The sequence below is a fragment of the Triturus cristatus genome, chromosome 3_2 (genome assembly GCF_964204655.1).
Source record: "Triturus cristatus chromosome 3_2, aTriCri1.1, whole genome shotgun sequence".
NCBI lineage: Eukaryota > Metazoa > Chordata > Amphibia > Caudata > Salamandridae > Triturus > Triturus cristatus.
Window position 1 is genome coordinate 456,322,919 of NC_140584.1, and position 24,453 is coordinate 456,347,371.

A 24,453-nucleotide genomic window follows, 5' to 3' on the forward strand; every position below is an offset into this window, starting at 1 on the left:
TTTGTAGTAAGTGCAAATAGGTATATAGTAACAGCATACCCCAAAGCAATACAAAATACCTGCAACCCACAAGCAGTGAGATAAAAAAGAATGACATAATCCGCATATACAAATTTCTCCCCTTACCAGGTGAACGTTGTCTGCATACTTTAATAAGAAATATAAAATGCTGATGAGAGATTGTACAAATATAACGAAAATAAAGGGGACGGCAGAAGGTAACCCAGTTTTATCCCATTCTCTTTCAACCTCTATGGTCACTTTCTGTGCCCATAAAAAAGAAACATAGGTTAGATATGTGGAGGGTAATTAAATGTTAACAGACAGTTATGGATACCAGGAGCGTGGTATGCCCATGCTGTAGGGAACCCTATAAAGGCCACTTAGACAGGCTGACTGACATCTAATCCTTACATAGTTCTCAAACACGTCATTTAGCACAACTAAATTATCAAGAGTTGATACATTCAACTTAAAACCAGAATGCCTCAATGGGATAATATTTTTAAACAAAAAAACAATAGAGTGAGGATAATGAGGATCCCGAACCCCCGGTCTGGATATGAGTATAAAACAAAGGAGGGAGAGAGATGCAATCGAAAAAGATTCAATCGAAAAGAAGGGGGAGAGATAGAGAAAGGAATAATTCAGGGTAAAAGAATTTCCTATTTGGAAAAAGACCCATCACTCACCAACCTGGTTGGTGACATGCTTCATCATCTGGGTCCCACCCTGACCGCCGAATGCCGTCAGGGTGTGCTTCCACACCTGGAATTCCAGCGGAGCAGGTTTTCGTGTGTGTAGGTGAGTGAAAACGTGAATGATGAAAAATAAAAGTGATATATTAAAAGTGTCAGCGGTGTGCTTCCTAATAATTTAATATGAAGCCACTTGGCACGATTAAAACCTGTGAATAGATATCGTAACTGGTATTAATGGCCAGTGATATCAGTGTTGGTATGTGTGTGTGGTCAACATGTTTCAACCTTTCTAGTAATTCTTAGGTTTTCGTCAGGACCAGGAATTTGAGGAACGGGGGGGTCTGCACTTGCTAAGGTGCACCCACACCCTGAACCTCTGTGTACTACACCTTTATTAGAGAGTAGTTTGTTGTGCCTTCAAGCCGTTCTTGAAGGATGATTCGGATCTGTAAAAGTAAAATCCGAAAAAAGAAACTTTCTATTGGAATTATTCCCATTAACTCTCCACGCTCACTTATTATGGTATGCGACATGCAATGTGAGTTGTTGCATGCAATCTATTGTGGGTTGTTGAAGGAGGTTAGAATGATGACCACCCAAGCGGTCCAGCTTCCTGTTCTGAGCTGGGGTCATATATGAAAACAGATGGCATAGGTGATAGTTGATGGCTGCATTTAGGAGAGATAGGTATAGGCTTCTCTAGATGAGACAGAACAGTCCCATGTGGTCAGAAATTGTAAATAGGGCCAGCAATCACTTACCTTTCACAGAATTCAGGGTCGTTAACAAAATGGGAATATACAACCTCATGAAAACTCCGACCTCTATGACAAACTGAATACTTTTTAAAAAAGTTTCACCATTCCAGGCTGCACACAAAGCTCACCTCTTGAATATTTTTTTGCAAAAGGAGGGCTATGCTGATGGCACCACAATACCCCCTGGTGGTTTTGGCCAGATGTACAACTGTAATTCAGGGATGTACCACAGTGGGTCTTCAGAGTGCAAATGCTAGTCAGCTGTGCAGTGGACTTGAATATTAGCAAGGCCACTGGCATTATGGCTTCTGCAGTTGCAAAGTTTTCTGCCTAATTATGCCACATTTGCCACAGAATCCGTCACCGGCTGCATAAATTGCAAATTTTAACAAAAAATGTTTCTAGCTCAAACAGATCAAGTCTCTAAACACTCAAAAAATGTGTTACTGTGCAGTAGAAGGCCCTTCACAAAAGTTGGCAGGTCACATTTCAGTTGCTTATTTATGTGTTTGGGTGCAAAACTTGTATTAATGGGATGAAACATTTGCCCAAACATTTACAACGTGAGTAAAAATAAAAACCCTGCCACATTGGCCTTAAATATTAGCAACTGAAAGTAATGAGTGAACAGAGCGTAGAAGGGATTGCGATCATTGAACCTCTCCACTATAACATACAGACCCCTGGTTTCTTCTCATTAGCTTTGGAAGTGGGTGATTTATATAAACAAAAGCTGTGTTTCATTTAGTGTAAAATTTACAGGTGGTATTTCTAAAGTTTCATGATATCATTAATTGTGGCTGTGAAGGGAAGCAGTAGCATAACAAAGGCCCCAGCAGCCACCATGGTGTAGGGGGGCCTCTGAGCTCCAGGGGGTCTCCTCAGCACATTGCCCTGGCCTGAGAGCTACCGAGTGTGGTTGGAGGGGGCCCCCTCCATGTACTTTGCAGGGGGGCCCCCTCAAGTTTTGTTACGCCACTGGTACTATACGTATTTGTATGTGTCTATTACTACACGACTTTCCACGTGTTATGCGGTGCCATCCTCGCTGGCATCAGTGGCTTGTGGGGGGGGAGAAATGTGTGTGTGAGGCATGTAGGTTGTACATGCCCTACTCTGGTTAGAATGGGGATCATTTTAGTTGTATTTGAAGCAGTTTCTTTAAAAAACATTTTTTATTCACCTATACCACAAATCATATTTAATGTCTCTAAGTATAACAAACTGAGATACCTTTTTCTAATGTAATAAAGTATTTTGTAGGACACCATCGTACTCCAGTACCGGTGTGAAGCCTTGACCACTGGTTCAAGGCCAGCACTCTCCCCAGCAGCATCGCCTGTCTGCCGGTCTCCTGCCTGTGTCCCCGCTCAGGGTTTGAGCCAGCAGTCCGTCCCGGCGCTGCTGCTCCACCATGCTGTTCGCCCGCTGTGGTCAGAGGCCCCCCCCTGTGTGACAGCACTTTTGTTTTCTTGTATTTATCATTTTTATTTCACTGTTCCTCTGTTCCTCTGATTGTGTTTTCGGCACTGTGGGTTGTCGTTTTTTCCTGCCGCTGCTGCCCCGCCCACTGATCCAGCCCGCTCCCACCCCCTACCTCTGATCCCGCCCACCTCCCCTTCTTATGGCGATCGCTGCGGGGGAGCGCGTGTGAAGCCTTGACCACTGGTTCAAGGCCAGCACACTCCCCAGCAGCCTCGCCTGTCTGGCGGTCTCCTGCCTGTGTCCCCGCTCAGGGTTCGAATAAGCAGTCCGTGTTGGTGCCACTGCTCCACCCATCTGTTCACTCACAGCGCTCAAAGGCCCCCCTGTGTGACAGCACATCGTATTTGTTTTCTTGTATTTATCATTTTTATTTCAATGTTCCTCTGATTCTGTTTTCTGCGCTGTGTTGCCGTTTTCCCTGCCGCTGCTGCCCCTGCGGCCCCGCCCAGCGATCCAGGCTGCTCCTGCCCCCTACCTCTCATCCCGCCCCCCTCCCCTTCTTATGGCAACCGCTATGCGGTCGCACCGCTGGCGCACCGAAGGCGCACCTAAGCCAAGCCCGTCTGCGCCTGTACCGCACCCAGTGCCAGACCCCCTGGCTCCCGTGACCATCACCACACCCGACGCAGCTACAACGCCAACACCCTCCATGAGCTCAACGGCAGCCGAAATTCCACCTGCTTCCAGGCCACCCAGAAGCTCACCCACGGACCCTTCACCTGCCGAAACTGCAGCTACACCAGCCAGCGCACACCCGCATGTCCCACCCATCCCAAAACTGCAGACCACAACTATCTCAGCTGCATACTTCTCAACACCCGCTCAGTCCACAAGCCGTCGAACTCTGGTACCTGCTCGACTCCTCCGTCCCGGACGTCGCCTTCCTGATGGAGACCTGGATGAACGCCTCCTCGGTGCCAACATAGCCATAGACATCCCAGATGGCTACAAGATCACCCACAGGGACCGCACCAACAAACCAGTAGGAGGAATCGCCATCGTCCACAGAAACACCATCAGAATCTCAACCATCACGAAGACTCCCTCAGCATGGCCGAACACCTACACTTCCAGATCCACATCGATCACAACACCACCCTCAGAGGAACCCTCGCCTACCGACCTCTGGTTCCCCGACCACAGTTCAGCGAACCAGACACCAAACAACCACACCGCCCTCATGAACGCCAGACGCAAACACCACCAGCTCATCCGATCCACCAAAAGAACCTCCTTCAAGGAAAGCATTGACATCAACGCACACAACAGCAAAGAGGTCTTCAACATCGTGAAAGAACTCGCCACCCCCAGCTCCAGCTCAAACGACGTCCCGCCGTCACAAGAACGCTGCGACTCCCTGGCTACCTTCTTCCACTGCAAGATCGCAGACATCCACAACAGCTTCAACACCCAGACGCCGACAACAGACGCAACACCCCCAACTCAACACCCCCTAAACACACCAACCTCCTGCTCTCCTGGAACCACGTCAACGTCGAAGACACCATCAAAATCATGAACACCATCCACTCCGGCTCACCATTCGACCCCTGCCCTAACCACATCTTCAACAAGGCAAGCTCCATTATCGCACTCCAACTCCAAAAGATCATCAACAGCTCCTTCGAGACCACCACCTTCCCGAAGAGCTGGAAACACGCTGAGATCAACGCCCTCCTCAAGAAACCCAAGGCAAAGGACCTCAAGAACTTTCGACCCATCTCTCTGCTCCCGTTCCCGGCAAAAGTCATTGAGAAGACCGCCATCAGACAACTGACCCACTTCCTGGAGGAGAACAACGTCCTGGACTTCCCCCAATCCGGCTTCCGCAGCAACCACAGCACTGACACCGCCCTCATTGTCGCCACTGATGACATCAGGACCCTACTGGACAAGGGCGAAACTGCGGCCCTCATCCTCCTGGACCTCTCGGCCGCCTTCGATACTGTCTGCCACCACACCCTGCGCACACGCCTCTGCGACCCGGGGATCCGAGACAAAACCCTGAACTGGATCACCTCCTTCCTCACTGGCAGAACCCAGAGAGTCCGCTTCCCCCCGTTCTGATCCGAAGCCACCAAAATCACCTGCGGCATACCCCAAGGATCATCCCTCAGCCCGACCCTTTTCAACATCTACATGGCACCGCTCGCCAACATTGTCCGAGCACACCACCTCAACATCATCTCGTATGCCGACAACACCCAGCTGATCCTCTCCCTCACCAAGAACCCGGCCACCGCCAAATCCAACCTTGACGAGGGAATGAAGGCCGTCGCAGACTGGATGAAGACTAGCCGTCTGAAACTGAACTCAGACAAAACGGAGGTCCTCATCCTTGACTCCACCCCCTCTGCATGGGACGACTCCTGGTGGCCAACAACGCTGGGAGCTGCCCCAACACCCACCAATCATGCACGCAACCTGGGGTCCATTCAACGCTCTCTATGGTCCAGCAAGTTAACGCTGTTTCCTTCTCCTGCTTCAACACCCTCCGCATGCTCCGCAAGATCTACAAATGGATCCCCACCGAAACCAGAAGGACGGTCACCCAAGCACTCGTCAGCAGCAGGCTGGACTACGGCAACTCCCTCTACACAGGAACCACGACCACACTCCAGAAGAGACTCCAACGCATACAAAACGCCTCCGCTCGCCTCATCCTCGGGTTCCCTCGCCACAGCCACATCACCACCCACCTGAGAGACCTGCACTGGCTCCCGGTTGACAAGAGGATCACCTTCAAGCTCCTCACCTACGCTCACAAAGCACTCCACAACGCCGGACCAGCATACCTCAACCAACGACTTTCCTTCTACACCCCGAACAGCCAGCTTCGCTCCGCCGACCTCACCCTCATCACCGTCCCACGCATCCTCCGAACTTCCACCGGCAGCAGATCATTCTCCCACCTCGCTGCCAAGACTTGGAACACCCTCCCCACCCACCTACGTCAGACCCAGGATCTGCTGACCTTCAAGAGACTTCTCAAGACCTGGCTGTCTGACCAGTAGCTGCTTCCCCCACCCCTCTAGCGCCTTGAGACCCTCACAGGTGAGTAGCGCGCTCTACAAATGTTTTGATTAATTGATTGATTGATTTCATTTGAAGCCATTGACTGTGGGTGGTCCTATCCAGCCCTCTTTGCCTGTGTTTATTTTTTGTTGCACGTGGCACAATGTGCGTGTACAGTGCGATGTATGACCCCTACGCTTGTCATCAGAGATGTAACGTGACAGTTTATTTCTTGTTCAGACTTAAATAGGTTGCCCTTTCAAGCTTATCCAACTTACTTAAATGATCTCTCCTTTGGCTATGAAGTGGATATTCACCCTGCCAGTACATGCTATGCGTTGCCAAGTTTTTTCAACCTTGGCTCGAAATATGTAAATAATATTTTTCTGTTTTCTAATGTCACAATTCTTGTGAGTGTATCCCACAAACCATGTCTTTTAACATTGGAATATAATTGTTGTTTCTCTTCGCTTATCATGAAATTTAAATTTAAATTTAACAATGAACAATTAACAATGAACAATGAACAGCAAAATATTAGAACGTTGAAATGTTAATTACGGACGTTCGCTGGTGGAGCAAAAGTTTTGTTGCCCTTTTAACATCTAATATCTCGGCGCTGAAAACAAATATTTAATATTAAATTTTTTCACATCCTTTTTTTGTCAATTTCGAGCATTAAACTTGTTGGGCATTTGTTTCCATTTTGATGTTTGCTGGGGGCATGTGATTTTAGTAATTTTATTATGGATTGGGTTGGCATGAGCTGTTGTTTGATGTTTTTGGGGCCATGGACGCGCTTATATAATCAGTTGTTTGGTTGATGCTACCCTATTTTTCGGTCGACCCTGGGCAGCGCATGCGCTGCTCTGCGAGGCATGCTGTATTCGAGTATGGACTTGGAGCCCGGCCCACTCTCCGCTCATATTTGTCATTGGCTTGTGTCATTGCCTTTCGTAAATGCTGGCTTCTGATTCCTTAATAAGCTTGTTAGTCCCTCCTTAGTACCACATTGTCTTCATTTGTAACCTCCCATGAGGACTGGCCCCTTTACTTCTGTTGCACGATATGTCTTTTTTAGTCAGAAAGCACTATTTTCTTTAATGAGTTTTTCGTACTGCAGGCACGACATGCTTTCCTGCAACATTCAGCTTGCCATGCACGCTTTCTCTTTCCAAACAGCTCACGACAACAGCGACCACTTCTTTACAATGCAATACGTCTCACATTTACAAGAGTTTGGGCTATTGGCATTGTAAATGACAATGCCTTTTATTTATGTGTTAATTATCAAAACAGATAAATAAAAGGCATTGTCATTTACAATGCCAACAGCTTAAACTCTCGCAAATGCGAGACCTATTGCATTGCAAATGTTTGTTTTATTTGTCATAGCATGGTGATGACCTAATATGCAGCCTATATAAAGCGTATTTATTTCAGGAGACAGTTGCTTTTCGAATTTCACTTTTTTCAACTCGCTTGCGCCAGGATATGGAGGATTTCAAATCAATTCTTTGACTCAATCTGGTTTACAACAGTATCATAATCTTAGATCCCATTATTGCAAGTAAACACAGCAGCAGGCCGTGACTGTCTGTTTTGCCACCAGGCTTTACTCTGGTGGTCCGGAGCCTTTGGAGGCTGTTTTTTGAGGAAAGTGGGATGCTGTTGGCAACTCTTGTCACTTTCTAAAGTTTCCACAGGAAATTACAGCAGGCATGGGGTCTCAGGAAAGAGAGAGATATGACAGAGAGAAGGCGAATGGAGTAGGGTTGTCAGGTATTTATACCAACATGAGCCGAGCGGTGAGGTTCTACATTTGAAGTTTATTCAAATAAGAAGCCCTTTCTGGTCACTGCATCATCTGCCTGTCTGTTCGCCAACCGTTCCCTCACTCGACCTTCAACATTCCACCCTCAACAGTCGACCTCCACATTCCACATGCACAAGACATGGCTAGCTGGAGGGAGGCAGGGATACCCGACATAAGCAGCAACACAAACATATAGAACTTTTATATAGGATACAACACCTAAACACTGTAAAGAAATCTTCTTACGTTACAATATTTTTATGTCTCTTTGGTAAAACATTTTCCTTTCTAACATTACAAAATCTTTATATCTCCTGGGTAATACACAAAAGGTGTTTCACCAGTTGTAGCATGAATGGTATTGGGTTAACTGCAAATTTTATTCCGTAAACACTCAATTACATTTAGTTTGGAAGAGTTGATTGTTTGAATCCCCTCTTTAATTGTACTAATGGCCCTTTTTATTAATCCATTAAAATGTGGTGAGTAAAGAGCAGCTCTGTAATGATTACTGCCTGCATATTTTCATTGAAACTAATTGAGTTCTATCATCTGACACCACAATCTTTGGGACACCTTCCAAAGAGAACACATTTTTTCAAGAAGTTAATTGTCCAATCTGTTATCCTACTAACTTACTAACTGATTTTTAATATATCCATTTGGAAAAATAAGTCATAAGTACAATAAAATACTTCTGATCTATAGATAGACAATTAAACTGTCCCAAGAAGTCAATTGCTACTTTGTCCCATGGCTGCTCAGGCATCTCCACATTAATCAATGGTGTTTTGTTCAAATACCAACTCTTGTCAGATAATAAACATTCTTTATAACCTCGTAATAATATTCAACCATTTTAGCCATCCCTGGCCACCAAAAATGATTGCGTAAGATCTTCTTTGTGGAAGATGCCCCAATATGACCTTTGTAAGCAATCATAACAAGTCTTTTCTTCAAGGTTTCCGGTGGTACAAACACACCCTTTCTCAGAATAATTCCAGACTCTACAATTAATTCTGGCAACACGTTGCGTAGTGAATTATTTAATGGCACTAGAAGCATTTCTAGACATATGATCTCCAATATTGATGATCTTAATGATCTCTTGCTATTGTGCACCATTCACCAACAGAAATAGCAGAGTTACATTTATCTACGGTATCAATGCAGTAACAATACTTTAGTTCAGAAAAAGTTCATCATCAGTTTCACTGTCACCATTCTGTACAGGCAACCTGGACAAACAGTCAGCCCAAACATTCAATCTTCCAGCCACATAGCTGAACTCAAAACAAATTCCTGTAAGGAAGTAATCAACTGGACCAATCTTGATGAAGGCTTCACTACGCCATTGTCTCCCATAAGGTACACCAGTGGTTTAAGGTCTGTAATAATCTTGAACTTCTGACCCCATAAGTACATTTTGATGATGAAGTATCTTAAATTTGTGCCTTAGAGAGTAGGCAATATAAATGCAATAGTTATTTTGCTACCATCCACTCTGACACAATACAGCACCTCAAAAAATGGCGCTTGCATCCACAGTGACCTCACCTGGATAACCTTGAATGAAGGGTTTCAAAGCATCACAATTTAATATCAGTCCTTCAATTTCTCCAAAGGCTATATACTCGAAACAATTTTGCATTTCTTAACAGACAGAATCACTATTTCGGGCCGTTAAGAAATGCAAAATAGGCTTTCGGTATGTACGAACGGCATAAACGCAGTAGCAAAATGAGATTTCTACCTAGTTGAAATTGGATTTTGAAGATTGACAAAATAAGAAATCGCAAATAGCGATCTCCTATTTGCGAATCACAACTGCATGTATAAAGGATTTCCTAATTGCGATTAGTCGCAAAATGGCCATTTGGGAAATATAATTACAATTGACTCAGAACCATTGGTAACCATGTGCAAACTATAATAATGCCCCAAAATGCATCTGGCTCTTTCACAATTGTGGCGCTATACATCCTGGCGAGAAGGATGAGAATGTTGTCTGTGAGGGAGTGAAAGATAAGGAGGCAGGAGAGGATATTTAGAGTGAGGGTCACCCTGTCTGAACAGACAGAGGAGGAGATTATTGAGAGTTACAGACTGAGTAGTCAGGTTATACTTAATTTGATAGATGAATTGCGACCCCCAGCTGCAGGCCCCAACACTCAGGAGCAACGCAGTACCACCGCATGTACACCTCCTAGAATTGGGGTTTGAGTGTCATAGCAAAGGCGGGGGGGGGGTCACAAAGTGCCTTTTCCAGGTTCTTCCCCAAGTTCCTGGGCAAAATGGTTAGAAAGGTTAACCAATACAAATATTTCCCAATACCCCCACTCATTGCAGCATATAAAATAGAATTTCTGAAGGGTAGCACAGTTCTGCAATGTAACTGGGTGTGTTGATTGCACACATATAGCCAAATGTCCCCCTTCAGCAACTCAATTCATCTACAGGAACAGGAAGAGCTCATATTCACTCAATGTCCAGGTGTGACGCCTCTTGTATCTGCACAGACCTGTGGCCAGATACCCAGGCAGCACCCACGACTCCTTCATGTTGCGCCACAGTGGAATACAGAACCGACTGGCACAGGGGGAATTTGGCGATGGGTTCCTACTTGGTGAAAGAATCACAAACTCAATGAATACAGTGGCCAAGACGGTGTGAGTGATGTGACCTAATGGTTTCTCTTCTCATGCAAATGCAACAGTGGAAATACGTTATGGACGTGGCTCCTGACCCTATACTTGACCTCGAGGACACCAAGTGAGAGACAATACAACAGCGCACACAGGACAATGCACTCGCTCATTGAGTGGAACATTGACAACCTAAAGTCCCACTTTCGCTGCCTCCACAAGACAGGCGGGGCACTACTCTACAGCCCAGACACATGCAGCAAAATCCTCATCACAACTTGTGCCAGCCTGCACATTAATGAGGAGGAGTTTGCACAACATCCACATCACACCTGACTTTGATTATGACATGCTGCTATAACATCCTTGAAATTAAACATCACACATATGGGTAGCTCTTGGTGCACAACTGTGTGACCAACTATTATGCTGGTGGCGACCACATCATAGTAACATTAAGTTAATAGGGTAAACGATGTGCTGGAAAATACAAAGGCAACTCATCCCATTGAGTTGCTAGTGAGACACTTCTTGCGTCTTATTGGGTTGGGTGCTTTCTCTGCATCACAGGGTCCTAGAGGGATTGCTGCGTTTACTCCTGCTTGAGCATGGCTCCTGGATAGATAAGCCACTGAGGCTGGAGCCCTCCTCGCGTTCAAGTGGTGGGGGGATGTTGGGGAATCACAGTTTGTAGGTCTGTATGTTCTGCAAAGCAGTTGTGACTTGCACCAGCCCACTAGCACTGTCCTGGCAGCAGCGTGCCATGTGTGTCTGTATATTTACAGAGTACCTTGATGTTGCATCAGCCAGTCGGTTGATTGAGCATGTGAAGGTGTCAAAGCGGGTCAGGTAGTGCCTGTGCCACTGCGCACCATGCTTCTGCTCCATCGCTGATAGCCAGCACTCCTACCCCTTCTCAATGGACTTTGCCATGTGCTGAAGCTGCCTCTTGACAGCGCCTATTTTTTTGCTTTGCAGGCACTGTGTTCTCGGGATGGACCTTTCCAGGCCATTATAGATGGGCAGTGTATACAACACATTGGACACAGTCTCTGTGCGCCCTCGTAGTGTCCTGTGCTCTGCTGTTGTTGGGTCCCTGCCATGTGACTATCTGCCATTACTGTCCTCAAAATTGGGCAGTGGGGATATGGTGGCTCTCCTGCAAGTCGGGGATGTTGCGATGGGCTGACAATATATTGGTGTAGTGGGTTCAGGGACAACCTCACAGCCAGTAGTCCCTTTGGCTGCCAGGGGTGCTGACCAGTCCAAGCTGTGATCTGTGGAAATGCCTTAATATGATTATTGTAATTAAATGGTTTATGTTTTGCCACAATGTTGTTGTTACTCTGCGGCATGTATTTGTGACATGTTGTTTGTGCTGGTCATCAGCACTCTGTGCTGGGTACTAATGAGGTGCATTACAGCTCCCATGATGCATTGTATGGGTGAGCCAAACACCTCAATGGAGTAAATCAAGCTCTGATTTATGATATGTGGATTGCCTAACGGTATGTTATGTATGGTACATAAATGAAAGATGGCTTACCCTGGCAGGTGCCTCCTGGAATGGAGGTGTCAATGATCCTAACTCCCGCTACACTTTTTGGTCCGAGGGTTCCCTCAATTAGCATCTCATGGGAGTCAGAGGGGGGTGTTTTGAGAGTCCTCAACCAGTTTCACTTTCCTCTGCCATTCTGCTGGCCTGCTTCTCCTTGGTACGGCACCACAGCTCATACCACCGCTCTCATATCTCTGGGATTGTCCTCAGTCTCACTCCCAGGAAGTTCACCTTATCAAGGATCCCATTCCAGATTCTGCTTTTCAGGGCCTCCAAGACTGTGAATGAGGCCTTGCCAAAATGCTGGTCCATGTTGGCAGCACATTCCTCCACCAGAACCTCCAGCTCCCTCTCCAAAAAACTTCCCCTTGCACTACCTGCTGCTCTCAGCCTCTTTCCCCACTTTAGCTCCCATGTTGTGGTCTTTTTTTTACTTGTGATACAGCCAACAGTGAGGTCGGGGCACTCCCGACTTCCAGAAGATGTATTAGGCCTCTGGCTGGTGGCCGCTCACTGTAATTAGCCTCCACCAGGGCACTAACATCATCGTACTGCTTCCAGGTGCATTTGGGCCTCCGTTTTCTAAATTGTGATTTCCTATAAGGAAATAGCAATTTAGTGATTTCCTAAACTGCGATTTCCTAATAGCGTTTATGGATCCGTAGGCATCGCTATTAGGAAATCGCAGGGTGCGTCTATTCCCATTTGCGATTCCCAAATAGCGATTTCTACAGATTCACTATGTAGGAAACGCTAATTAAGAATTAAGTACTGGTGTCCCCAAATGCATTTTTTGTCCCACCTTCCTTCAATAATTTTCTTTTTTTAATTAAGATTTGTTTCAATGACCCTGATACAACACCAAACCTACACACAAACCTTCATAATACTTACTCAGTCCCAGAAAGGAACGTAAACTACCTTGTCAGTAGAGCTTGGGGCCTCCCTGATTGCTGCTAAATCTTTTTTTGGGTTCAATATCTCTCTCAGAAATGCGATGACCAAAATACTCTATTTCTCTTACTCTGAACTTACATTTATCATTTTGCACTGTCATACCATGCTCTTGAAAAATGAACAATACATTGTGCAGAATTACATTAAGCTGAGCCATAGCTGATGCAAATATGAGAATGTCATCCTGATAAGTCATGACACCAGGCACATCCTTAAATAAAACATCCATAAGTCACTGAAAAACACTGGCAGCTGATGCTAACCCAAATGGTGGTCTAAGATACTTAAATGCTTCAGTAGGTTTAATGAAAGTCGTAAGAAGTTGTGAGTGATCTGTCAACGTGATATGATGGTAAGCAACCTTAAGATGTATTGTGCTAAAAATACACGCATCCCCTTCCTGTGCCAGCAATTTCTTGGATTTTTGGAAGCAGATGACATTCAACAACAATGTTCTTATTTAATGAGCGGAGATCAGCACACAACCTGATTTCACTATTTCTTTCACGTGTAATCACAATCCTCGACACCCATTCTGAACATTCGGCAGACGAAATGATCTTATCCAATAGGACTGTCAATCCTTACAAACGCTCAAAGTTACATTTCTAACATTATGCACTATTGGTTTAGCCTTTCTTTTCAAAACAATATCACGTGAAAATCCCTTCATGCACCCAATTTTTCTCTTTGACTACTGAGGTATATTCTTTCAAAAGTAAGTAAATTGTCTCTATACCATCATCATCAATCTTCATCAACAAAGGTTACCTGCTGACCACATCCTTATATTGTGAGTCTTACTCTACCCAATCCAGATCCAATTGAACTGGAATGGAAGACCCAGGTTTAAGAATTATTCCCAATCTTGCTGTATCCATCCACCCAAACACATCCTTTCCTTCAACAGCCTCTTACAGTTTACTGACAACCTTTCTTCCCATGAATGACACAATATCCTCAAACCATCTCAGCATTTGAATCTCAAAACCACCCAAAACCTTTGGTGAAGTGTCACACACATTCAAAAATTTCTCTTTCCAATTTTCCATGAAGGTATTTTGATCAAATATAGTAACGGGTGAACCTAAATCTACAATGACTGACATGATTACTGCTGATTAACATGGAACAAGCCGTGGCTGTTCTGTAATAAAGGTATTGGTGGAAGTGAAGTAAGAATAGCGTTCTTGAATTTTTACTGACATTCGTCTAACATACCTTCCTCGACAATGTGCACAGTGGAAACATTTGTATACTTCTTTCTATCGCTACCCCAACTCTCTTTCGATCAGCAATCTTTGAGAGGAGGACAAAGTAGATAATTTCTTCAAACAAAATTTATTGACATTTTATAATTAGTGGCATTTGCTAAATGTGTTTATGATCCACAGCTGTAACAATTACTTGATCCACTCTTGTCAACTTCCCCACTTCTATTTCTCTTATCATCCACACGCAGAGCTCCTACATTTACTTCTACTCTGATACCATTAATCCCAAACTTTAGATGACATCATAGATCTCTCAACTCCCGTAGCAATACCAATCAGCTCAGAAAAAAATGGATTAGATGTATATAACAATATTTCTTGAATTCACTTGCTAAAGCAACCTAAAACTAACTGGTCACAAATATATGTGTCAATATTGCTGCCAAAACCACAAGATGCTGCTGAAGTTCTGAGATTGGCTTTGAATTCATCGAAAGTTTCTTCACTGCTTTGTTTTCATGAAAAAAATGTAATCTTTTAATAACTACATTGGTTTCTTCACTAAATTGGTTTTCCAATTGTACAACTGCTTCACCATATCACCCCAAGTAGCATCTGTTGTAATCTAGTAAGTGATTAATGCATCCTCTCTGTTGTTGCCCTTTGCCTTGCTGCTCAGTCTATGTAATTTCATCAGAATGTTGAGAGTGTTGGACTGGAAGAAGGAATCAGTTGTTGTGGAAGGGCTGAGCAGCACGGAGGCTGCTCCTGGTGGGGCATTGTATGAAGCATAGCATGAGACATAACTTGGATCTTATCTGAAGAATAAAGATGTGATCCTAATATACATCTCTGGACTACGTATCTTTCATTTAATTGTAACACTGGCGACGATTTTAGAGAACCTGCGTGCTATTTCAATCGAGATTGGACTTTTAAAACTGAAGAAACAACAACCTGTGGATTTGAACAAACCTGGCACCCCTAATGCCCCACCAGTGACCATTTCATCGTCGCCCCAATCAGTAAGTGCCAGTTTGTCTTTGACCTTCCTTCGTTGTCTTAAAGCCAGCCTGTCTTTGCTGAACTGTTCTTGTCCTGTAACATGTTGACAGAGAACATCATCTGTGACCTGGACATTATTTGTGTGTACTAGTGTGTACTGTACATTTGCATTTGGGTTGGTTCCTGCTGCCTGTTGGATTTTGGGAACGTTTTACCAGTGCCAGTTCCTGCCTGCCTGCCTACTGTCCACTGCCTGCCTGTCTTGGAGGAAGTCTGCCCTCCTGCTTTGGTTGAACTGTCTTTGCCTTGTTGCCTGTGCAGTTACATTGGAAATGCGTTTTTAGGTCTCACCTAATCCAGCGCATGCGCTGGTCTGGCCGAGTCATTTCGTCAGTGGCTTTTCGAAGTGCTACCAAAGGCTTTTCCCGGCCACCAGCTTGCGATTACGCGCAAAAGCGTTCGCGCCTTGCTCCACCTCTCCAATGCAGCGTGCCTCGCTCCACACCTCCCTGACCACAGAGCGCATCCCCGCAATCGTGATCGCTTTCACAGATGCCTCACGTTGTTTAGCTGTCTTCCTCGTGTCCCCGCCGCTGCCGCCATACACAGCAATCTGTGATTGTGTATTCTGAGAAAAAGATGAAGATGTGTCTTACGCGGCAGAGGAGGTTATAGTTCAGCCTCGGGAAGACAGTGAAGAGCATTGAAAATCTATCCAGTTTGCTCCAGAATAAACTGCCTCCTGAAAAAGGAGATTCTTCGCCAAACACTGCCTGTAATGAACACCTTGTGTTGCTACTGTGTGTAAACAATCGGCTTCTTTTGGCAAGCCTGGCCTACCTTGGCATGCCAGTAAAGGACAATTTCACTATTATTATTATTATTATTATTATTAATGAAACTGTTCAAGACAGTGGTCAAGAACAGGGCTGTCAAATTTTGAATTAATGTATATTATCTGGAGAGTATGAACGATGACCCGACTAAAAAACAAGTACCACGCTGAGCCAATAACATTTTTGGGAAAATGATTGTTCTGTGTTTAGCTATGCATACTATTTATGGTGTTCCAAGCAAATGGAAAGGAAATTTACATTTTTCTTGTTGATAATCTTCCAGCAAGGTACTGTTTCATTGCGAATTACTTTTATCTATATGTTCTTCAAGCCCAGCATGCTTGCTTTACAGACCACGGTGACTACCTTCTTTATTTTAGTTTTTTGTTTTCTTGGGACAGTGTATTTTTCATAATGCTGTTGTATGTGCTCAAATGCTTTTATTGTGCCATTCTTTTAGGTTCAATTTTATGTGTGTGTTTTTTTTATGCGATGATTGTATTATTTACTGGTACCTTATACTGAATTTGTTTGAGAGGAGGTGAGAGAGTGTAGTGTTTTGTCTTGCATTTGTATGATTAGAGGGAGATAGAGTATAGTGTCCCTGGTCATGTTAGTGTGTGCCCCTCTGATTGGTGGTTACCTCGTGTGAGGTATTGGGCTGTGTGTTACGGGTGCGCACATAAGAAGACTCCTTCTTTTGAAGCTTCTCTGATTTGACTGTTTTGGTTTTACCCTCTGAATTGGTTGTTACCTCGTGTGGGGTGTTGGACTGTGTGTTACGGGTGCGCAGATGAGAAGTCTCTTTCCTTTTTAGCTTCTCTGGATTTACCCTTGTTTTGGAAAGTTGAGAATGCTCTTTAGCTTATCTGGATTTACTCTTGTTTGGGAAGAAGGGAATGCTTTTTAGCTTCTCTGGATTTACTCTTGTTTTTGGTTGAGGTATTTGTATCACCCTGTGGTTAGGGGTTGCAAAATTACCCTGATAGTGTTACGTCTTGAAGCTTTGTGTTATTCTTTAAGCTTGTTGACTTTTTGTATGTGTGTATGTCCACCTCCACACATTCTATTTATAACTATTCATATTGCATGTATGTACAATGATCTCGTATGCTTGTATTTTTACATTTCTGATGAGGGGGGATGTGTTGTAATCTAGTAAGTGATTAATGCATCTTCTCTGTTATTGACCTTTGACTTGCTGCTCAGTCTATGTGATGTCATCAGAATGTTGGAGCGGAAGAAGGAATTAGTTGGTGTGGAAGGGCTGAGCAGCAAGGAGGCTGCTCCTGGTGGGGCATTGTATGAAGCATAGCATGAGACATAACTTGGATCATATCTGAAGAATAAAGCTGTGATCCTAATATACATCTCTGGACTATGTATCTTTCATTTCATTGTAACAGCATCCTCAGGAGATTCAGCTTCTGGCAAATGTTAAAATATTTCCTCAGCAGCAGCCCCCAAGCAGCTTTGCAAATGCATTTTTTCCTTTCAGGATCGACCTTCTAAGCATCAATAGCTCAGAGGTAATTTTCAAAGTTTCTATACCAAGTACACCATTTGACCATAGGTTTGCCTATATTCTGGAGAAAAGGTTGTGGTTGAGTTACAAATTGTTGCGGAGCCATATTTAACATGTTTTATACTCTGCTGTACACCAACTCAATCTTTCAACAATGGCTGCAACTTGCAAAAGTTGCAAAATGACGTGGTTCTTTCTAGAAAGGGTTCTGTTTACCAAGAGAGAATAATTAACCTCTAAATTATTGAGCATTAACAAAAATTGCCATTAACAAAACCATTAGCATCTTTTCTCCAGTGAGTGGAGGTTGTTTTTAGGCAAGAAACCCAACAGAAGTATTAAGCCCTTCTCGAATATGTATTTACATACATTTTCAATCCAACACAAAATGGCTGCCAACGTGACCATTACTGTGTTTTCTCTGGTGAGTGGGGCTTGTTTTAAGCTCAGATGACAGCAGAAGTATTATCCTTTGCAAAATGGGCGCTGACAAGCCCGTTAGCGCATTTTCTCCGGTGTGTGGGACTTGTTTTAAGCCCAGACGACAAAAATTGTGTCTAAGTAACCATTAGCGTATTTTCTACAGTGAATGGGGCTTGTTTTAGAGACAGCAACACCAGGCCTCTGAGCCCTTCTGAAAATGACAATTAATGTTCTTTTTAACATGAGTAAAGATTGAACAGGCCTGCTCCCCAATCAACTGACCTAAACAGCAAATGACCGATTGAATTACTTGTTTCAGTTTTCAACTGATGAGAACCACAAAAGGCAAGCCATTTCTGCAGCACCTCTAATTCCTCGGTTCCCAAGAGACTTCTGTTCCATTGCTGTAGCACTCCACATGATGACAACAGACAGGGCTTCACTCCTCAGTTTTCCTTGTCAAATACCACATCGACTCATCAACAATATTGATGTGGTATTTATAACAACTCGAAATGAGCAGGTGCATTAAAACATTTGAAGTTTATTTGATAAAGAAGCCCCTAGCCGGTCACCGCATTCTTTGCCTGTCTGTTCACCAACCATCCGCTCACTCGACCTCCAACATTCAACCCTCAATATTCTAACTTCACATTCCACATGCATGATACAGCAGGAGCCAGAGTGAGGCAAGGATACCTGCCAGAACCAGCAACAGCAATAAAAACATATGCAACTTATATAGACTACAACAGGTTGGTTCCCAGTCTGGCCCTGCACAATAGAAACATTTCCTTCCATTATTATTCTTTCTTGAATCATTTTATGTAAAGAAGCAGTATCTCTCAAATACCAGTATAGCCTCTTAAACAATGTTTGTTCTTTCAGTACACCACTCTCCAAACATCAAAAAGATTATGATGATGCGGGTAATTTGAGATTTAATTGGGTATGGGGGTGATCACTGAGGTCACTGTTTATACTGCACATGCCTACAGGTTCAGTGTTACCTGAGAGTAGACAAAGTGCTCTGCTGCTCGATGCTTCCTCCTGTAGGTACTGGGGGTCCATTATGATAGATCTGCTGTCCACAGCTAGATCCTATCTGAGGAATGAGTCTGTTTGTGAATCCTGTGACAGAGAGCTTGCAGACAGTAGAACTGTGGCTAACTATTAAATACATTCTTTGGACATTTTCTAATGATTTTAGTCCACCACGTAAAGTGTTGTCTCCCAATAACATCTTTCCTTTCATATTACATTGCAGGGTCAACAATAGGATTATCATTTTGTCAGCTTTAAGATCGAAGTTAAAAAAGTATATATTTTTTTAATATACAACAGATGGCTGTTGGGTAAACATTTTGGTCTAGATCATTTTTCATTATCAGAAGTGTATTTTTAGATTGTTTGTGTCAACTAAGTACATTTCAAAAGCCAGGACTTACTTGGTATGGCAAATTATGCATATTTTTGGCAGCTTTGGAGAACTCTGGTCCGTGCTGTACACTATGTACACTAGGATGCAAAGAAAGGTCACCTTGCATCTCCTCTGAAGATACCCCTCATCTTCTCCTTCACACGCTTCCCTGAAAGGCCCCGTTGCTTGCAAAAAAGGCAATATTGCATCCTTAATATTTCCATGTGATATATGCATGTTCTTTTTTAATTATTGCCTGATGTTTTGGTAGATAGATTCTGATATGTACCACACCGCAAATACAAAGTTTCCTATTGAATAACTGCAATGTCTTTTCCAAGTGTTGGAGGTTGTGAGAAGTTCTATGTAGCGTGTTGTTCTGCCACATATCAGCCAGGCCAGGGATAGTCCATTAGTACAGAGAATAGACCTCAAAATGGCAATGCCACACTATGCACAAGTATGGTGTTCCATGAAGGTGTCCAAAAGGCAGAGTCCCTAGTGCAGAAGGGAGTGCTTAAAGGCTCTGGCCCTTAGCTGATTCCCAGAGGAGTAGCTGAAAACAGACATGCTGGATACTAAGAGACACAACATTGGATCAATGGGCTATTTGGAATTTTAGGGCTTAGACCTCAGTGAAAAGACAACACACAATAGCCAAAGAGACCATGATGGTGTGTTCCTAAACCAGGCAAGACCCACGATAGTCTCTTAGATTGTGACCCCAGTAAATTGTTTGTGAAAGATTTTGCTGGGCACTGATCCATGAAGACAGCCTAACAGCCTACAGAAATGTCTGCTGGATCAAAACAGTACTTACTGCATATATTTCAGAAGGAAACCCATAGTACCAAGATTCCCACTTCTAACATAGACCCACAACAGCATAGCAAGCTGAAGGCCCAAGCAAGTTTGAGCATATTGGACAAAGTCCATTTGGAAGTCTCCAGAAGGCAAACATGGTTCAGGGACAGCACGAAAAAAGTCATCTCAGGTAGTGCTAGGCATGGACCAGTTCAAAACTTTCAAGTCCGGGCTAATTTGCACTAGATGCTCCCCGGACCAGTCTATTGGCATCAGTATCCCTTGAGATGCTGCCCATCTGGGTTATTTACAGTTCATTCTGAGCTTGGCCCATGCATGAGTGTCACAGGAAGTATGTTGTGAAGAACCATGGACCTCAAAAGGTACTAAAAACTCTTTTGGTATCATTCCACACAAAGAGTGGAGGTAAAGTCACTTGAAGGAGCGCCACAACATAAGGGTCTGCATGGTGTTTGGTAAATAGGTTCTTGGGAGTCAGAGTGCTGAGAAGGACCCTTCAAGACATATCAAATTAAATATTCAGGGTACAAAGCAATTGTAAAGGAGGAGTGGAGACCCCTAGTGATTTGGCAACAAAGAGTGCTTGGAACAACACTCTGAGAATCTCTCCAGACATAGCTTAAAACAAGCCCCAGAGGGGTGCATTTGGCACTGACCCACGGATAGGCCCAGAATAGATATTCACAGAGTTCTCTCAGATGTGCTAATAACTCTAAGCACAATCGGAGGCATATCTTGGTCATTTGACCTTATAGTCTGAAATGTCTTTGGGGGTGTCAGGATGGCCCAGGTAATGATGACCATCAAGAGGCCTTAACGGATGATTTGCCTTAGCACATCACAGATGTGGTCCCCAAAAACAACTCAATCGCCTATGGTTTTTTTTAAGCCTTCATCAGAACAAGGTAAGGCAACTTCGAGAGGGACAACAGGAAGTCCCTCCTTTCTTATTGGACACCGGAATTGGGAGGACCACCCAGTAGAAACAACAAGACCAGGCCTCTTTAGGAGGGAGGTGGAGGCATGGCGGGGAGAGATCTCCACTGGAGTTTTGGAGTTTGCTGAATCAACATCAAAAAAGAGGGACGTTGCAAAGGACGCTGGGACCATGCCGCTGGTCCAAACGAACACCCAAAAAGGTGACGGCCTCCCTTGGCTCCTTCGGGACGCCGAGGAATGTGCAGGACCAGGGGAGAAGCTCTGAGGCCACCAGCAGGACGATGTGCCCAACCAAGCTCCTGGAGGAGCGTGGTCCTCACCGGTATGTGCTCGTCTCCTTGGCCAATATGGGACCCCTGACATTTAGTCTGCATTGATAGTGATATGAGTACTTGATGGTGATTGAACCGCGTTGCCCAGGTGTATTAAAACTTTAAGTAGCATAGCGTGCTGTCTGAATAGAAATCATCATAGAGTACGGTGTTGGTGGAGGTATAGTAAATGTTGTCACAAATTGAGCTGCTGAAATTCCCCAGACAAGGTGAAAACCATGTGCTTGCAAGTTGAGCCTTTCTTATGTAATTATTGGTATATATTTATTTTCTTATCATACAAAGGGTGATGGTGGTGGTTGCATGAGACAGGGACCGGCATACATCCCTCACTAAAGCCCAAACCCTGAATCTAAGGATAAGTCCCTCAGAACGCTGACCTGTGGTTTTTCTCCTTTCTCTGAGCGACGAGGACCGTACCAGTGGACCAGATCTCCCAGCACCTACAGGAGAGAAGAGGAGACAAGGAGAATGTTAGAACAATAGCCTGCTATGAAAAGCTTATGAAATAAAACAACCACCTAACTAACAGTTGTGGTCGGAGTCATATGTCCAGCTTGTGCGACAGGGGGCCTAATATTCAGTCATTAAAAGAAATAGACACGTCAGAAAACTCACTTGTTAAAGAGAAGAAAACATTTCCCTGAAATAAGTGCAGGATCTGCAGAAACACAACAAAAATATTTTCCAAAACAGGGAAAACTACCAGTTAATGCAACTAGTTGAGTAAAAATCACACTTATTTTAATATGCCTCCTTAGGGGGTTTTGCCAAGGATTCCAATATGATGTTAAACAGCAAAGCACAAGAAAAAAAACCTTGTTCCACCTCTTACTAAATAGAAAAAAGTTTTGATTTTGAGTAATTATAGTTGCCGTAGCCAACAGTGACAGTGCAGTGATGCTACAGGAAAACTGTTCCCAAAGCTTATGAGCTTCTATGGATTTTTACCTTTGATAGCAGGTCTACAACAAATTCCATAGGGGCTGGAAGTAGAGTGAAGAATTTGAATCTAGTCATCTATACTTCTCATTTTTTGTAACAACCTCCTATAAAGTTCTAAATATAATCCTAATCAGTAAATGCATAAATACCCCTTTATCCAGAAATAAGGCCAGGGCTTCAACAAGTTGATTGTATGTGTGATATAAGTCTCAAGAAGGTTATTTATGCAAAAGATGAATGATGACTTGGAACATCTGTTGAATAAAGTGTGAAAGGGAATGCTTTGTAAAACAAACCACGGACAGGCAGGTACAGGATTGGAAGAGTTAACAAAAGTTTTATTAAAACATTGGAATGTTGGGGTCTACATTGAAGACAAAAGTGTAGCAGAGGACAGACATTAAGCAATAGTATGGGGTGCACTAACTCATAGTTATTGATGAGGGTGGAGTTCCACTCAGGTATTGACAGGGACAATGGAGAGCCAGAGAGCACCCAATTCCCTTTAGAAAATATTGCTGATTTATATCAGGTCCTTAAATTCGGGGTGACATTCACAGAATGGTATGTTAAGTGGTGTGTTTTTCATGATAGTGTTTAGGTGACCGGTTATGAGAAGTATGCTTACTGGATTTGGGTGTTTGTTTTGCGGTGATTGGAGTCTGCTATTTTTGTCCTCTTGAAATTTAGTGAATGAGGGTGGCAAAAAGAATTGTGCAGAATGGGCAATACATTCTTTATTTTGTGACTAAAATCTGTTGGGGGTCATACTAATTTCAGGAATTGTGTAGAGCTTTATGGTGATTTCACCATATTGAAAATATGGCTTTCTGGGATCTGACGAACCATCTTTAAAAGGAAACGTTTTTCTCTTTTGATTTAGAATTTGTCAGTTCATTCCTCTGAGTTCTACTCTTGCTTGACCACAAGGGTCTAATGATCAACAACAAGAATGCTAACATGTTCATGATAAATATGAAAACCTCCCGGTTGCCACATTACTGAAATATTAGCAGCCAAGTTAGAGCTGTTCTTATGGAGCATGCTGAATTGAAACATCATTGTTGTATTTGCATTAATTCACTGTAATGAAATAACTCTTTTTGCATGATCACCCCCAAAGTGTTGGACTGATGCTGCTGGATTTTTTGACCGAGAGTGCACTAAGGCCTGCTAACTTGAGTGCCAGTGCTCAGACTCTTATAAGTATGTTAACTTAGCCAATTGAGCAGAAGCCAACGAAACATATACTTTTAATTCCCTATGATTTGATACCATGTGTACCCTGGGCCTTAAGTTAAAGTGTCTTCCTCAGGGCTGCAGCACTTTGTGTGCCTCCCTAAATGTTAAAAAGTAAACCTGACTCCTAGCCCGGAAGTGAAGTCTGGTAGAGCAACTTCTAACTGGAATTTATCATTTAAAGTAATGACAAATTCTAAACCTCCCTTTTTAATACATATGTCACCTCTACAGCATGCCTGTCAATTCCTAGGGCAGGCTGCTGCAAATTAAAAAGTGGGGCATTTAATTGTATGTGTTCCAACTGTAAAAACCCCACATTGAGGGGCTTATTTACAACAGAATGGAGAAGCTTGGCGTTAAGCAAACATTGCTAACGCCAAGCTTCTCAATTCTGAAAAGTTAGGGATGCGCCGCATTCACAAGAATGTGGGGCACCCCTGCATTTCCCCTAGTGCTGGCACTAAATTTAGCTGCCTAGCGCCAGGGTAGACACCCTTGTCTGTTTTGGGGGGGGAATGATTGTTTATGTGCACGGAGCTGTTCCATCCTGCACATAAACAATCACAAATGGCAATTTGTAACTAATATGTGTGCTGCAATGTGCAGCACACATAGAAGTTGCAAATCATCATTTTTAATGATTGCTTATGTGCAGGAAGGAACACAATCCTGCACATAAACAAATATACATAGTGTTTTGCTGTTTCTATGTGCACTGCAGAATGCAGCACACATAGAAACAGGAAAAAAGGGGAGAAATAAAGCATTTCTCCTCGTTTTGCCATGTTAGGACCAGGTTTTCCCTGGCCTTA

At 43.7% G+C, this 24,453-nt stretch overlaps 1 protein-coding gene across 1 annotated transcript in view; it reads right to left on the bottom strand.

Annotated features, from left to right (window-relative positions):
• LOC146857533 (uncharacterized) overlaps nucleotides 1–24,453 on the bottom strand; it is an 813,297-nt gene that overhangs the window by 54,178 nt on the left and 734,666 nt on the right. Inside the window, exon 11 of the mRNA XM_085648075.1 lies at nucleotides 21,835–21,897. Within this exon, the coding sequence (XP_085504201.1) occupies nucleotides 21,835–21,897 (63 nt within the window). The remainder of the gene's footprint in view (nucleotides 1–21,834; nucleotides 21,898–24,453) is intronic.